Source organism: Mobula birostris, chromosome 1 (genome assembly GCF_030028105.1).
Source record: "Mobula birostris isolate sMobBir1 chromosome 1, sMobBir1.hap1, whole genome shotgun sequence".
In the NCBI taxonomy this organism is placed as follows: domain Eukaryota; kingdom Metazoa; phylum Chordata; class Chondrichthyes; order Myliobatiformes; family Myliobatidae; genus Mobula; species Mobula birostris.
Genome location: NC_092370.1, coordinates 201,446,084 through 201,461,325, shown reverse-complemented (window position 1 = coordinate 201,461,325; position 15,242 = coordinate 201,446,084). Strand labels below are relative to the sequence as shown.

Genomic DNA, 15,242 nt, shown 5'->3' with positions numbered 1-15,242 from the left:
GGGAGGGAGGTGTTGGAAATGGACCAGATATATATGAGGGCAGGGTGGAAGTTGGAGGCAAAGTTGATGAAGTCGACAAGCTCCGCGTGGTTGCAGGAAGCAGTACCAATGCAGTCGTCGATCTAGCGTAGGGAAAGCATGGGACGGTTGCCAGTGTAGGCTTGGAACACAGACTGATCCGCATAGCTGACAAAAAGGCAGGCATAGCTGGGACCCCTGCGAGTGCACATCGCTACACCTTTTGTTTGAAGGAAATGAGAGGAGCCAAAGGAGAAGTTATTAAGAGTGAGGACAAGTTCTGCTAGACGGAGGAGTGGTGGTGGAGGGGAACTGGTTGGGTTTGGTGTCCAGAAAGAAGCTGAGAACTTTGAGGCCTTCCTTGTGAGGGTTGGAGGTGTAGAGGGACTGGACATCCATAGTGAAAATAAGATGATGGGGGCCAGGGAACGTGAAATAATTGAAAAGATCCAGAGCGTGTGAAGTGTCACGGATGTAGGTAGGAAGGGACTGAGCTGGGGGGGATAAAACACAGCCGAGGTATGCAGATATGAGTTCAGTGGGGCAGGAACAAGTATTTAGTATTTGCTGCTAAATGATACATATTTTTCATATTAACAGTCATGTAGCAATTTCAGATTATGCTTAGTTTCTCAAAAAGACGAAGTGAACAGCAGTAGCAATGCAATAATTTAACTAACAAACTTGTCTTTTTCCTTCAATTACGGAAATGCCAATCTCATTAAAACATTTATCTAAAAATGGATAGGTTGCAAGCACAATATTGAAAATCAATGTCAGATTTAAAAGAATTCAAATCGATTAACTAAATCCACAAAATCCAACTTTCTGAAGCAAGGTTATAAATTATATTTATATACGTTGAACCCAAAAATCATTACATGTGGAATTATCTATCTTTATTAGACATAAGAATGCTTGTCGATTAAGAAGTCACCAATTGGCAACACTCATCAAAATGTCAAGGGATTATAGGTTATATTCCCAGACTGTGATTTGAGCAGTTTATGCTGATGCACACACAATACTTCTGAGAATGCTGCATGGTCAAAAGTCCTTTCTTTTGGATCATTAAACGGAAGACCTGATTGCTTGCTCAGGCAGACAAATAAAATCCTAAGGCAATATTTTGAAGAACAGAAAAGCTCTCCAGGATCCTAGTTATTAATTACCCCTTCACCAACATAACAGAAAACAGTTTTCTTGATTGCTGCTGTTTGCGTGACCACACTGTGTTAAGCTGCCTCCCTCTTTCATACAAAATATAATTTAAGGAAGGACTTTATATCAATCTGGTCAAGATTTTATGAAAGCAAGAATATATCTTACCATGAAAACTTTTCTTTATTTATCAGTAGAGAGCTCAAGTTAAAAAAAAACTTGGAAACAAAATGTTCCAAGAACTTGGCAACAATGATTTTGCTATTTATTTTAGGAGCTGAAATGTCATATGATTCAAGGACTTGCCTTGAATTTCAACTCCAAAAACAGAGGCTTCCAAGATTCTGTTGAATCTGGAGAATTTGCAAAATTTCCTCTGCAACTAACTTCAGCATACAAAGAAACAACAAAGCAGGAGAATATATAGTTCTTCACTAAAAAGGAAAAAGATATTTTGATCACATTCCTGACTGCAAATGAAGCACAACTATCTACAAGCTAAAATACATAACAGTGAATTATTTTAATATAAAATAGCAGCTTGTGTCAAGGTTACAAAACAGCAACTGTAATAACAAGACTTTTGCAATCCATATTATCATCTCTGATGGATGAGTAGAGGGATTATCATTTCCCCGTCACCCTCTCCGATTTTTTAGGTTCATCAGAAAATTTGGCATATTCTATGGAATTACTTAATCATGAACACACTTCAAATGAATTTTTTTTAACCTTCAATGAGCAGGGCCAAAATTGCTCATATTGTTTCATCTACAAAACATGTCAGAATTGGAACAAACATAGAACTCCCTGCCACTCCACAAGCTGTCAAAAAAGATTTCTAGGAAAAATACCTGTTTGTTTTTATACTTCTTTAAATAGCGAGGGGACACGAGACACTCTGGATTGATGTCTGTTGAATTCTGGTCAGGAATAACTTGTGGGTCAGGGTTTAAATGCTGCATCTTCAAAAATGACAAGATATTCTGCACCTCAAGGCTGTATGAGCTGTCTGCCATCGTCTTGCCTTTTGATGCCAGCCTGCAAGCTGCCATCCACTGTGCATACTGCTTCTCCTAACAAAATGGGGGGAAAAAGCATTAGATTCAAATGGAAACTATTCTTACTCTTAAAAAAAACTTATTGGAACTGTTCACTTCACAAATTATTCTTGGGCTTCAATATTTGGGAGGGAGGAAACCTTTGAGGTCAAAATTACTGTTTAGCTACTGACAATGCTTCATCCTGCATTGCATTTAACTTTCAAAAGGGGAGCAACAGAGACAAAGGAATAATAAATTGAGGAAAAGTAAATAATTTACCAAGAACTACTTTACTGGGGTTACACTCATCCTTTACATTATACTATTAGTCAGAAAATTCAAACGAATCTTTAAAATAAGATATCATGTAGCATACAAATTATGTAATTGTACTTGCTCAATATTTTTTGAAGAAAAACAAACACAAAGGAACGTAGTCAGTCAAACTTATTATTAAAGTACATGTGTGTGGTGCATGGCCAAGTGGTTAGGGCGTTGGGCTCACGATCTGAAGGTCGTGGGTTCGAGTCTCGGCCAAGGCAGTGTGTTGTGTCTTTAAGCAAGGCACTTAACCACACACTGCTCCAGTCCACCCAGCCGAAAATGGGTACCGGCAAATGCTGGGGGTTAACCTCGCGATAGACTGGCGTCCTATCGGGGGGGGGGGGGGGAGAGTCTCGCTTCACGCCACAGAAACTGGCATAAGCACCAGCCTGATGGGCCACAAGGCTCGGGACAGACTTTAACTAACATGTATATCATATGCCTCTCAAAGTCGCGAGATGTGGAAATGGGTAACAGGGCTCTGGTGAAGCCGTATAGACCAATCCCCTGTACAATGGATGCAATGATTGCAGAAGCATTGATGAACTCCAACCATGCCATTGACTTCAGAAGACGATGGAGACGGGAGGTCATCGGTGGCAGCTGAAGTGCAGTGATGTCACCATATACTCTTTGAGGAAACCAATTTAAAAACTAGATTACTCTTAACTCAGCAATTTTACAGCATATTGTACAAGCAAAATTTAATGAAAAAGATGCATCATATTAGCTTTTGAATTGGATTTTCATTTCTCGTAAACACTCAGACCCCACATAGCACTGACTCATTACAATGAGGTAATTCTTTATTGAAATTTTTAAAAATGACAAAAATTCATTCTAAACAACACTTAAAACTTCTCAAGAGTGGTTGGCACTGCAGTAAACACTCAATCAGCCAATGAGAGTGTTTTACATGCGCTCTGAGCCATTCACAGCCAATCACGTATTAGTTCACACTCCGCCTCCCCGCGTGAGTAAACAGCTTGCTTCCTCGCCAATTTATTCCACTTTTTGCTATTATAATGTCTGAAAAATGGCCTGCAACTTCCAATGAGGGGTGTACAACCAAGATGTCCAGGAAAAGCCCTAGCATGGATGTGAAACTGCAAGTGATATTTGAAGAAGCCAAAGGTAGAGGAGGACCCACAGCCTGAGCCCTCCCCTAAGAAGTAGCCACCACCCGCTTCCCTCTGCTGCTGCTGCAATGTGTTGCTGCTCCACTGGTGTATGGGTTAGGCCTGCTAACCGTTTGTTACTCCATGAATTACTCTGTATACATTAAAAATAATATATCATATACCTAGGGTTTGATTTAAAAATAAATCGGGCACACATGTCCCTTTACGTAATGCTACAGTGACCCCACATAGCACTGATTTACATAGCACTCCACCTCCAAGGAACACATCCTCAGTGTTATTCGAGGTCTAAGTGTATGGCCATGTTAGATCAATGAAGATTATTATTACAGCATCAAGATTATCCGGGGATCTAAAAAGTAATTAAATTCAAGGTAAATACTTACATTATCACAACGGAGCCAGATTTCATTCATCCCCTCTGCCACTGGTATCAGCAACTTGATATTGAATTTTTGGCTGGATATGTTTACATCAGGGGTCACCTCACAACCTATTACATAAAATCATTGCTCAGATTATTCACCACAGCTGTGCTTTTGAAACATTCCTTATTGCTTTTCTAGATAACAACAAATCAAATCCGTTAAAAAAAATCATACTACATATAGAATATTGGAATGATAATTGGTTGACTAATATCTGATTCAGAGTGGTAAATTGGCTTCTTCCAGTGTGTACAGCAGCTATTGCAATTCCATCTCAGATGGTTAGTCCTGCTCCTGCAGAAACAAAATGAGCGTATCACATGTGCTACTGCAGGAACTTATGTAGAAGCACACCCCAAAATACTTCCATAAGGCACAGGAGCAGAATTAGGCCACCCGGTCCATTGAGTCTGCTCTGCCATTCCATCATGGCTGACTTATTACCCCATTCTCCTGAATTCTCCCTGTAACATTTGATACCCTGGCTAATCAAGAACCTATCAACCTCTGCTTTAAGTATACCCAATGACTTGGCCTCCACAGCCATCTGTGGCAATTAATTCCACAGATTCTCCACTCTGGTTCAAGAAATTCCTCCTCATCTCCACTCTAAATGGACATCTCTCTATTCTGAGGCTGTGCCCTCTGGTCCTATACTCCTTCACTATGGAAACATCCTCCTCACATCCACTCTGCCTAGGCCTTTCACTATTCGACAGGTTTCAATAAGATCCTCCCCCCCTCATTCGGCTAACTTTAGTCAGCACAGGCCCAGAACCATTAAACTCCGCTAATACGTTAACTCTTTCATTCCTGGAACCATTCTTGTGAACCTCTCCAATGCAAGCACATCCTTTCTTAGATAAAGAGCCCCAAACTGCTCACAATACTCCAAGTGCGGTCTGACCATTGCCTTATAAAGCATCATTACATCCTTGCTTTTAGATTTTAGTCCACTCAAAGTAGATTAGATTAGATTAGATTCAACTTTATTGTCATTGTGCTGAGTACAGATACAAAGCCAATGAAATGCATTTAGCATCTGACCAGAAATGCAAAGAATAGTGTTACTTACAAAATAACTACGAATAAAAAAACAATGCTAACATTACATTTGCCTTCATTACCACCAATTCAACCTGCAAGTTAACCTTTGGGAACCGTGCATGAGGACTCCCAAGCCCCATTGCACTTCAGATTTTTGAACTTTCTCCCCATTTAGAAAATATTCTATGCCTTTATTCCTTCCACCAAAATGCATGGCCATACATTTCCCTACACTCTATTCCATCTGCCACTTCTTTGCTTATTCTCCCAATCTTTCTAAGTCCTTCTACAGGCCACCTGCTTATCAACACTACCTGCCCCTCCACTGATCTTCATATCATCCATAAACTTGGCCACAAAACGATCAATTCCATCATCCAAATCACTAACGTATGTATAATGTGAAAAAAGTGATCACAACACTGACTTCTGTGGAACACCATTAGTCACTGGAAGCCAACTAGAAAAGGCCATCTTTACGTCCACTCTTTGCCTCCTGCCAGTCAGCCAATCTTCCATTGTTATCTTGTCAAGCAGCCTCGTGTGGCACCTTGTCAAAGGCCTACTGAAAATTCAAGTATACATACACTGATTCTTCTTTGTTTACCCTGCTTATTATTTCCTCAAAGAATTCCAACAGATTTGTCAGGCATGATCTCCCCTAATGGAAACCATGCTGACTTTGGCCTGTTTTATCATGTGCTTCCAAGTACCCCGAAATCTCATCCTTAATAATGGACTCCAACATCTTCCAACCACTGAAGTCAGACCAACTGATCTATAATTTCCTTTTTTTCTGCCCCCCTCTCTTCTTAAAGAGTGGAGTGATATTTGCAATTTTCCAGTCCTCTGGAATCATGCCAAAATCTAGTGATTCTTGAAAGATCATTACTAATGCCTCTACAATCTCTTCAGTTACCTCCTTCAGAACACTGGGGTGCAGTTCATCTACTCCTTTCAGTTTCCCAAGTACCTCCTCCTTAGTAATAGTATACTCACTTCTGCCCCCTGACACTCTCAAATTTTTGGTATACTGCTGGTGTCTTCCACAGTGAAGACTGACGCAAAATGCTTTTTAAGTTCATCTGCTAAATTCTTTGTTCCCCATTACTACCTCATCACAGTCTCATTACACAAGGCCTCTACTTATATACCAACTGCTCCAGCTTCAGCCCTGTCACTCTGGTCCCCTTCCCTTGCCAAATTAGTTTAAACCCTCTCCAACAACTCTAGCAAATTTACCTGCAAGGATATTGGTTCAAGTGCAACACGTCCTTTTTGTACAGGTCATAAATTCCCTGGGAGAGATCCCAATGATCCAGAAATCTGAAACCCTGCCCCCTGCACCAATTCCTCCGACACACATTCACCTGCCAAATTGTCCTATTCTTACCCCTAATGGCAGGCAGCAATCCAGAGATTACTACCCTGGAGGACCTGCTTTTCAGCTTTCTACCCAACTCCCCATATTCTCTCTTCATGACCTCATCCTTTTTCCTACCTACTGTATGTCATTGGTCCCAATACAGTATGTTCCACAACTTCTGGCTGCTCACCTTCTCTCTTTAGAATGCTATGGACCTGATCTGAGACATCCCTGACCCTGGCACGTGGGAGGCAACATACCATTCAGGTGTCTTCCACAGAATTTCCTGCCTGCCTCTCTAACTATGGAATCCCCTATACAAAGACACTCCTCTTGTTCCCCTCCCCTTCTGAGCCACAGAGCCAGAGACCTAAATGTAAAGAATAGTGTTACTTACAAAATAACTGCGAATAAAAAAAAAGTGCTAACATTACATTTGCCTTCATTACCTCCAGCCAACAGTATCCAAAGTGGTATACCCGTCGTTGAGAGGACTGGCCACAGAGGTGGTCTGCACTGGCTTCCTCTCCCCTTTCTCTCTACTGACAGTGACCCAGTTAGCCATGTCCTGAACCTTGGGTGTAACTGCCTCCCTCCTGCATGGCCCATTGATCAATCCCTCAGCCCCCAAATGATTCGGAGTTTATCCAGAACCAATTCCTTAACATGGTCTGAAAGAGACTATAGCTGAATGCACTCCCTGCAGGTGCAGGTGTAGTAGTCAGGGACACTGGAGATCTCCCTGCCTTCCCAGGGGCAGGACTGGCAGGTCAATATTGCATGGTTCCATTGTTTCAGACACGACAGAATGGGAGAGATTAAAGGAAGAGGAGTGGTGATACTGGTCAGGGAAAATGTCACGGCAGTACTCCGTAAGGACAGATTGGAGAACTTGTCTAGTGAGGCTTTATGGGTGGAACGGAGTAATAAGTAAGGTATGACCAAGTTAACATAGAAACATAGAAAATATATGGCACAATACAGGCCCTTCGGCCCACAAAGCTGTGCTGAACATGTCCCTACCTTAGAACTACCTAGAATTACCCATAGCCCTCGATTTTTCTAAGCTCCAGGTAGCCATCCAGGAGTCTCTTAAAAGACCCTATTGTTTCCACCTCCACCACCGTTGCCGGCAGCCCATTCCATGCATTCACCACCCTCTGCATAAACAACTTACCCCTGACATCTCCTCTGTACCTACTTCCAAGCACGTTAAAACTATGCCCTCTCATGCTAGCCAATTCAGCCCTGGGGAAAAGCCTCTGACTATCCACACGATCAATGCCTCTCATTATCCTGTACACCTCTATCAAGTCACCTCTCATCCTCCATTGCTCCAAGGAGAAAAGGCTGAGTTCACTCAACCTATTTTCATAATGCATGCTCCCCAATCCAGACCACATCCTTGTAAATCTCCTCTGCACCCTTTCTATGGTTTCCACAGGGGCTATATTAGAGACCACCAAACAGTCTGAGGGACTTAGAGGAACAAGCTTGTAGAGAGATTACAAACTGCTGCAAGGAACATAAGGTTGTTATAGTTGGTGATTTTAACTTTAAACAAATTGACTGGGACTCCCAAATTGTAAAAGGACTAGATGGGAGATTTCGTCAAATGTGTTCAGGAAAGTTTCCTTAACCAGCCTGTAGAAGTCCCAATGAGCGGGTGTGCGATACTTGATCTGTTATTAGGGAATGAGACAGGGCAGGTGACAGAAGTTTGTGTAGGGAACACTTTGCACCTAATGATCACAATGCCATTCATTTCAAGGTAAGTATGCAAAGAGATAGGACTGGTCCATGGGTTGAGATTCTAAATTGGAAAAAGGCCAATTTTAAAGGCATCAGAAAGAACTTGGGAAGTGTTGATTGGGACAAGCTGTTTTCTGGCAAAGGTGTACTTGATAAGTGGGAGGCCTTCAAAAGTGAAGTTTTGAGAGTACAAAGCTTGAGGCACTGGTTAAGAAAAAGGAGGTACATAGCAGGTTGGAACAAATGAAGTGCTTATGGTCTAAGAAATGCAAGAAAGAGATCAAGAGGGCCAAAAGGCAAGAGATTGCCCTAGCAGACAAGGTGAAGGAGAATGCCAGGGGATTCTACAGATATGTTAAGAGCAAAAGAATTGCAAGGGACAAAATTGGTCCTTTGGAAGATCGGAATGGTAATCCATGCATGGGACCAGAAGTGATGGGGGAGATCTTAAATAAGGTGGATAAATCTGCAGGGCCTGACAAGGTACTCCCTCGGACCCTGCAGGAGGCAAGTGCAGGAAGCGTTGAGGCCTTAGCAGAGATATTTAAATTATTCTTAGCAACAGGAGAGGTACCAGGAGATTGGAAGATAGCCAATTTTGTTCCACTGTTTAAGAAAGGCTCTAAAAATAAACCAGGAAATTATAGGCCACTGAGTCTGATATCAGTAGTGGGAAAGTTATTGGAAGGTATGTGGATAGACACGGACTGATTATGGATAGTCAGCAGGGCATTGTGTGTGGTAGGTTTTTGAGGAAGTCACCAAGAAAGTGGAGGAAGGCAAGGTAGTGAATGCTGTCTACCTGGACTTTAGCAAGACATTTAACTCTGATGGGAAATTGGTCTAGAAGGTCCAGTTGCCTGGCAATCAAGATGAGGTAGTAAATTGGAGTAGACATTGGCTTTGTGGGAGAAGCCAGGGAGTGGTAGTAGATGGTTGCCTCTCTGATTTTGCTTTTGTTGAGCTGTCTTAACAAGGAAATAAAAAGAAAAAAATACAGATGGAGAAAATTTGAAATAAAAACAAAAAAATGCTGGAAACATTCAGGAAGTCCAGCAACATCTGTGGAAAAGAGTAACAAAGTCAAAGTTTCAGGACAATGACACTTCAGATTTCTGAGAAAGGCTCTGGAGCCTGAAATGCAAGCTGTTTCTCTTTCCACTGATGATCTTTGGCCTGCTGGGTTATACTTTATACTTTATTGTCACCAAACAATTGATACTAGAACATACAATCATCACAGTGATATTTGATTCTGCGCTTCGCGCTCCCTGGAGTACAAATTGATAGTAAATATTAAAAATTTAAATTATAAATCATAAATAGAAAATAGAAAAATGGAAAGTAAAGTAATGCAAAAAAACCGAGAGGCAAGTCCAGATATTTGGAGGGTACGGCCCAGATCCGGGCCAGGATCCATTCAGCAGTCTTATCACAGTTGGAAAGAAGCTGTTCCCAAATCTGGCCGTACGAGTCTTCAAGCTCCTGAGCCTTCTCCCGGAGGGAAGAGGGACGAAAAGTGTTTCTCCAGTAGTTTAAGGAACATGATGCTTCTATTACAATATTTCTAACCATGACCTGCAGACAGTATTTGAATTGAAGTATCATCACAGTATGGCGGGTGACCATCTGATTTTCTAAAACAGTATTGCAGAAAGCAAGTTCTTATCATAGGAGCATTGACTCAAGATTCCACTGGAAAATATCAGAGTTCATTAATTTCATCTGTAGAAGAATTTATTAGTTCTAATTCTATATTGCTCAATGTCAATTTCACTTCCCTACCTATTTTACTAGGCAAGTTGCATTGCTTTCCCTTAAAGCCCCTGAGCCTTTATTGGATGTTGGGAACCATGGCACTTTGATGCATTAAAAATGTAACTCTCACCTCGCAAGTTCATCTGATGAGCTGGGGGTCCGTGGGATTCATCTTTACTTTTGTAGCAGGAAATGGAGGTGTCTTTAAATGTACACCAGTATGGCTTGTAACCTTTCAACGTCAATTTCTTTGGTCTGCAGGCAGAAGGTTATTTTCAAAGAAAAATATCTATTAGCATTTAAACCACTTGCGGGTCAACATGAGCTTAACAATTCCAACAACGTAACTTCCACCCGAGCTATCAGCTAGATTCATTGTCTGGAGTCACTGAGGCCATACTTTAACAAAAATTTTTAGTATGAAATCATGAAAATGACAGAATATTTACCACACATATAAATAACACAATTGTATTAATAATGGGATTTTCTCTGCCAAAAGAAATATATCACTACTACCATACCCTCTTGACTTTAAATGTACTATTTTGGTGACCACAGAGAAGAAAATCCTTTGAAAACAAATAAGACTACCATGAGCATTGCTGTCATACTTTACAGATCTTTGCAAAAAGCTTTACTATTGTTAAAGTGCGTGGAAAACACTTAGCTTCCAGAGGTCAAATACTGAAACTGTCAATTGAGAGATTGCCCTTTTGGGTATTGAGCCAACAGTTTACTCTTAGGTAATCCATACACGTCAACAAGGGGAAAAAACTCATCAGCTTGTTGGCAAATGATCAGATAAGGACATTGTACACATACTTCTGCACCAGATATCCTGGGTAGAATATTAAAACTGAAAGTGGATGGGGGGGGTGGGCGGAAGAAGGGTGAGGCAAGGTATTTTTATCCCACTGTGATGACTGGGAGTAGGAGCATTTTGAATTACCGCCTACTACTGGCAGCAGACTCCTAAGGGTATTTGCATGGTTGATGAAGCTGGCCAAAAGCAGTGTCTCAAATATGGGCAACACACATCAAAGTTGCTGGTGAACGCAGCAGGCCAGGCAGCATCTCTAGGAAGAGGTGCAGTCGACGTTTCAGGCCCAGACCCTTTGTCAGGACTAACTGAAGGAAGAGCGAGTAAGGGATTTGAAAGTTGGAGGGGGAGGGGGAGATCCAAAATGATAGGAGAAGACAGGAGGGGGAAGGATGGAGCCAAGAGCTAGACAGGTGATTGGCAAAAGGGATACAAGAGGATCATGGGACAGGAGGTCCGGGAAGAAAGACAAGGGGGGGAGGACCCAGAGGATGGGCAAGGGGTATATTCAGAGGGACAGAGGGAGAAAAAGGAGAGTGAGAGAAAGAATGTGTGCATAAAAATAAGTACCAGATGGGGTACGAGGGGGAGGTGGGGCCTTAGCGGAAGTTAGAGAAGTCGATGTTCATCAAATATGGGTGCAGATTGAGGTTACAATGTCACTCTGCCACCACGAACTTTTTCAGGGTTGGTCAAAAGTCCCAACAGCTAGCTTGCTGAGTATAACCATGTGAGATTCAATTCACAATCAGGTTGACAATAATCATTAAGTATCATTAAATTCACTCCAATTATACAGAGATGTGTGTTACAGCACTTCATGGAGTTCTAAAACAAGTTTCAGATTGTTTCTTCACTTTGTTCTCTCAGTACAATGTAGGCATTGTCAATGCACAACAGGAAATGTATGACAACAACTGCTAGAATTTATACAGCATCTTTAACATAACAATCTGCCCGTGATGATTCTTGGTGAAGTTTATCAAACAACATTTCCCTCTTGATTAAGGGGGTCCAGCAGAACATTTTAAAAAGGCTCATGGAGAGAGCTGCAAAGATCAGAGCTGTTGGGTAGGAGGGAAGAAAGCAGAATGGTGTTTGTAGATCAATAAAGACAAGCAACACGCAGTAGGGAATACTGAGGAAAAGATTTGAAATAGCAAAATAAAACAGGAGCTCAGGCCAGGCAGCATTTGCAGAGGGCAAAGTTTTGGGTCAAGACTCTTCATCTGGACTGAAAGTTTATAGGGGAGATGTGAGGTGGGGCAAGAGCTGGCAAGTCAATCAGAGTGGGGAGGGGGGTGATTGTCAGATAGAGTCTGATAGGGAGGGAGAGGTGGTAATGCGACAATGGCAAAGGGGTGCAGAAGGTGGAATCTGATACGAAAAGAAGGGTGGAGCATGGAACCAAATCATCTCCACCAAATGAGGGTGGGGAGTCTGGTGTTGGGCACGTGTAGGATGGTTTGCTTAAATCATGAGGAGTGGGGGATGGGGAGAGAGAGGGGTGGGGAGGGGGTTGGGAGAGGGGGAGTAGATTACCCAAATTGTAGAATTCAATGTTCATGCTATTGGGAATAAAGTTAAAAGGTTTAGCTACAGCCTGCAAGAATGTGTGCTCTTTATACTCAGCCTATTGCCTAATTCTTCCCCAGTTATTGTCAAAACTGCTGACCATCCTAACTTGTTTAGCAGATAGTCATAACGAGCATTACCCATCCCCCAGCACAGCCACATTCAATAAGTCACGAATAGCCCATTTAGTAATGCCCACCACCACATAACCATTTTTTGGCTCCTTGATTATACTCTCGTAGTCAACAAGACACTAACAGCTTTCACCCATCAGGAAAAACCATCATTCAATTAATGTCCAGCTGGGGCATGCAGACCTTAGAAATATCAAATAATTTGAAGTTTTAAAGGCAGCTGTCATGACATCTTTACCGTACAACTCTCATCCATTTCCTAGTTTTCCCTCCCTCTGAAGAATATAAAAGGAGGTGGTGTCTACTCCCTATTCATGACCAATAATTGTGCCTTTACACAGTTAGAAATGCTCACCCCTGGAGAAAGCTCATGAGATTTAGACACAGGGAACATTACCGAACATGTTATCCGATGATTATGATAACTGGTATACGTAGACAGAGGTCCATTAAAATATGCCCCATCACTGAGTTTGCAGCAGACTCAAAGGCTGCATTGTGCACGGTATCAGCTTACTTCACACAGTTAGCCTTTGGTTCCCTCCCCTCCCATCACAGGTGGTTGCACATGATACACAGTATTCTATGTCTTTGTGCCATTCAGTCATGCTTATTTAAACAGATGAAAAGATATCAGGTGCATCAGTAAAATGCAGAGCAAAGCAAAGATCAACTTTAAAAAGCTGGACTGTGTTAAGACTTACCCAGTACAATGCTCATTTCATAGGAGCAAATGGCATTAAACAAGCAAAGCTTTTATAAGTTCAATCTGTTCTCTATTTCTCATAAAAAGAGAGGACCATTGGTAATGAAGGCAGCAAAGCATGGGAGGAATAGTGGATAATACAGCAATCTGCTTATTTTGAACAAACACTCTTTCTGTAAGTGGGGAAATGAAATTCAAAGGAAAGGCCCCAAAAGGGAGCAAAATATGCCAATGGAAAATGAAAATCTTACTTGAACACTTTTAAATGGTCAGCCAGTTCAGGAATAGAAGTGATATCACCCTGAAACAAGAATAAGTTCTGAGTTAACAAGCTAATTTTGAAAAGATAAAACCTATTCTTGGTTAGTGAACTGCTTGAAGGTTAATCAACTGAATATTCCAAATATTTTCTAGCGTAAAAGTGGCAGGCACTGGTTTTAACAAAGAAAAATTATTATCGTGTTTTTTGAATTTGGAAGACAACACAGGTTAGGATATTATAAGTATGATATTCAGCGTCAGAGTTGTACTACAAACAAAGAGGCCTTTCAACCCCAATCATTCATGCCTACTCTGAAAACATCAACACCTGATCCTGTTTTCCCACATTACATAGAAACATAGAAAAACTACAACACAGTACAGGCCCTTCGGCCCACAAAGCTGTGCCAAACATGTACTTATCTTAGAACTACCTAGGATTTCCCATAGCTCTCTATTTTTCTAAGCTCCATGTACCTATCCAGGAGTCTCTTAAAAGACCCTATCGTTTCCGTCTCCACCACCGCCGCCGGCAGCCCATTCCACGCACTCACCATTCTCTGTGTAAAAAACTTACCCCTGACGTCTCCTCTGTACCTACTTCCAAGCACCTTAAAACTATGCCCTCTAGTGTTAGCTATTTCAGCCCTGGGAAAAGCCTCTGGCTATCCACACAATCAATGCCCCTCATCATCTTATACACCTCTATCAGGTCACCTCTCATCCTCTGTCGCTCCAAGAAGAAAAGGCCGAGTTCACTCAACCTATTCTCATAAGTCATGCTCCCCAATCCAGGCAACATCCTAGTAAATCTCCTCTGCGCCCTTTCTATGGTTTCCACGTCCTTCCTGTAGTGATGTGACCAGAACTCAGCACAGTACTCCAAGTAGGGTCTGACCAGGGTCCTATATAGCCGCAACATTACCTCTCAGTTCTTAAACTCAATCCCATGATTGATGAAGGCCAATGCACCGTATGCCTTCTTAACCACAGAGTCAATCTGCGTAGCAGCTTTGAGTGTCCTATGGACTCGGACCCCAAGATCCCTCTGATCCTCCACACTGCCAAAAGTCTTGCCATTAATGCTATATTCTGCCATCATATTTGACCTACCAAAATGAACCACCTCACACTTATCTGGGTTGAACTCCACCTGCCACTTCTCAGCCCAGTTTTGCATCATATCAGTGTCCCGCTGTAACCTCTGACAGCCCTCCGCAGTATCCACAACAACCCCAACCTTTGTGTCATCAGCAAATTTACTAACCCACCCCTCCACTTCCTCATCCAGGTTATTTATAAAAATCACAAAGAGTAGGGGTCCCAGAACAGATCCCTGAGGCACACCACTGGTCACCGACCTCCATGCAGAATATGACACGTTTACAACCACTCTTTGCCTTCTGTGGGCAAGCCAGTTCTGCATCCACAAAGCAATGTCCCCTTGGATCTCATGCCTCCTTACTTTCTCAATAAGCCTTGCATGGGGTACCTTATCAAATGTCTTGCTAAAATCCATATACACTATATCTACAGCTCTACCTTCATCAATGTGTTTAGTCACATCCTCAAAAAATTCAATCAGGCTCGTAAGGCACGAGCTGCCTTTGACAAAGTCATGCTGACTATTACTAATCATATGCCTCTCCAAATGTTCATAAATCCTGCCTCTCAGGATCTTCTCCATCAACTTACTAACCATTG

The 15,242-nt window shown here is 41.9% G+C and overlaps 1 protein-coding gene across 7 annotated transcripts in view; it reads right to left on the bottom strand.

Annotated features, from left to right (window-relative positions):
• Positions 1 to 15,242, bottom strand: part of fermt2 (FERM domain containing kindlin 2) — a 157,023-nt gene that overhangs the window by 21,470 nt on the left and 120,311 nt on the right. For all 7 annotated transcript variants that reach the window (XM_072268790.1, XM_072268830.1, XM_072268780.1 and 4 more), the window contains 4 exons: positions 13,529 to 13,578; positions 10,170 to 10,294; positions 4,075 to 4,181; positions 2,034 to 2,255 (listed from right to left, as the gene is read on the bottom strand). In XM_072268790.1, coding sequence (XP_072124891.1) covers positions 2,034 to 2,255; positions 4,075 to 4,181; positions 10,170 to 10,294; positions 13,529 to 13,578 — 504 coding nt within the window. The remainder of the gene's footprint in view (positions 1 to 2,033; positions 2,256 to 4,074; positions 4,182 to 10,169; positions 10,295 to 13,528; positions 13,579 to 15,242) is intronic.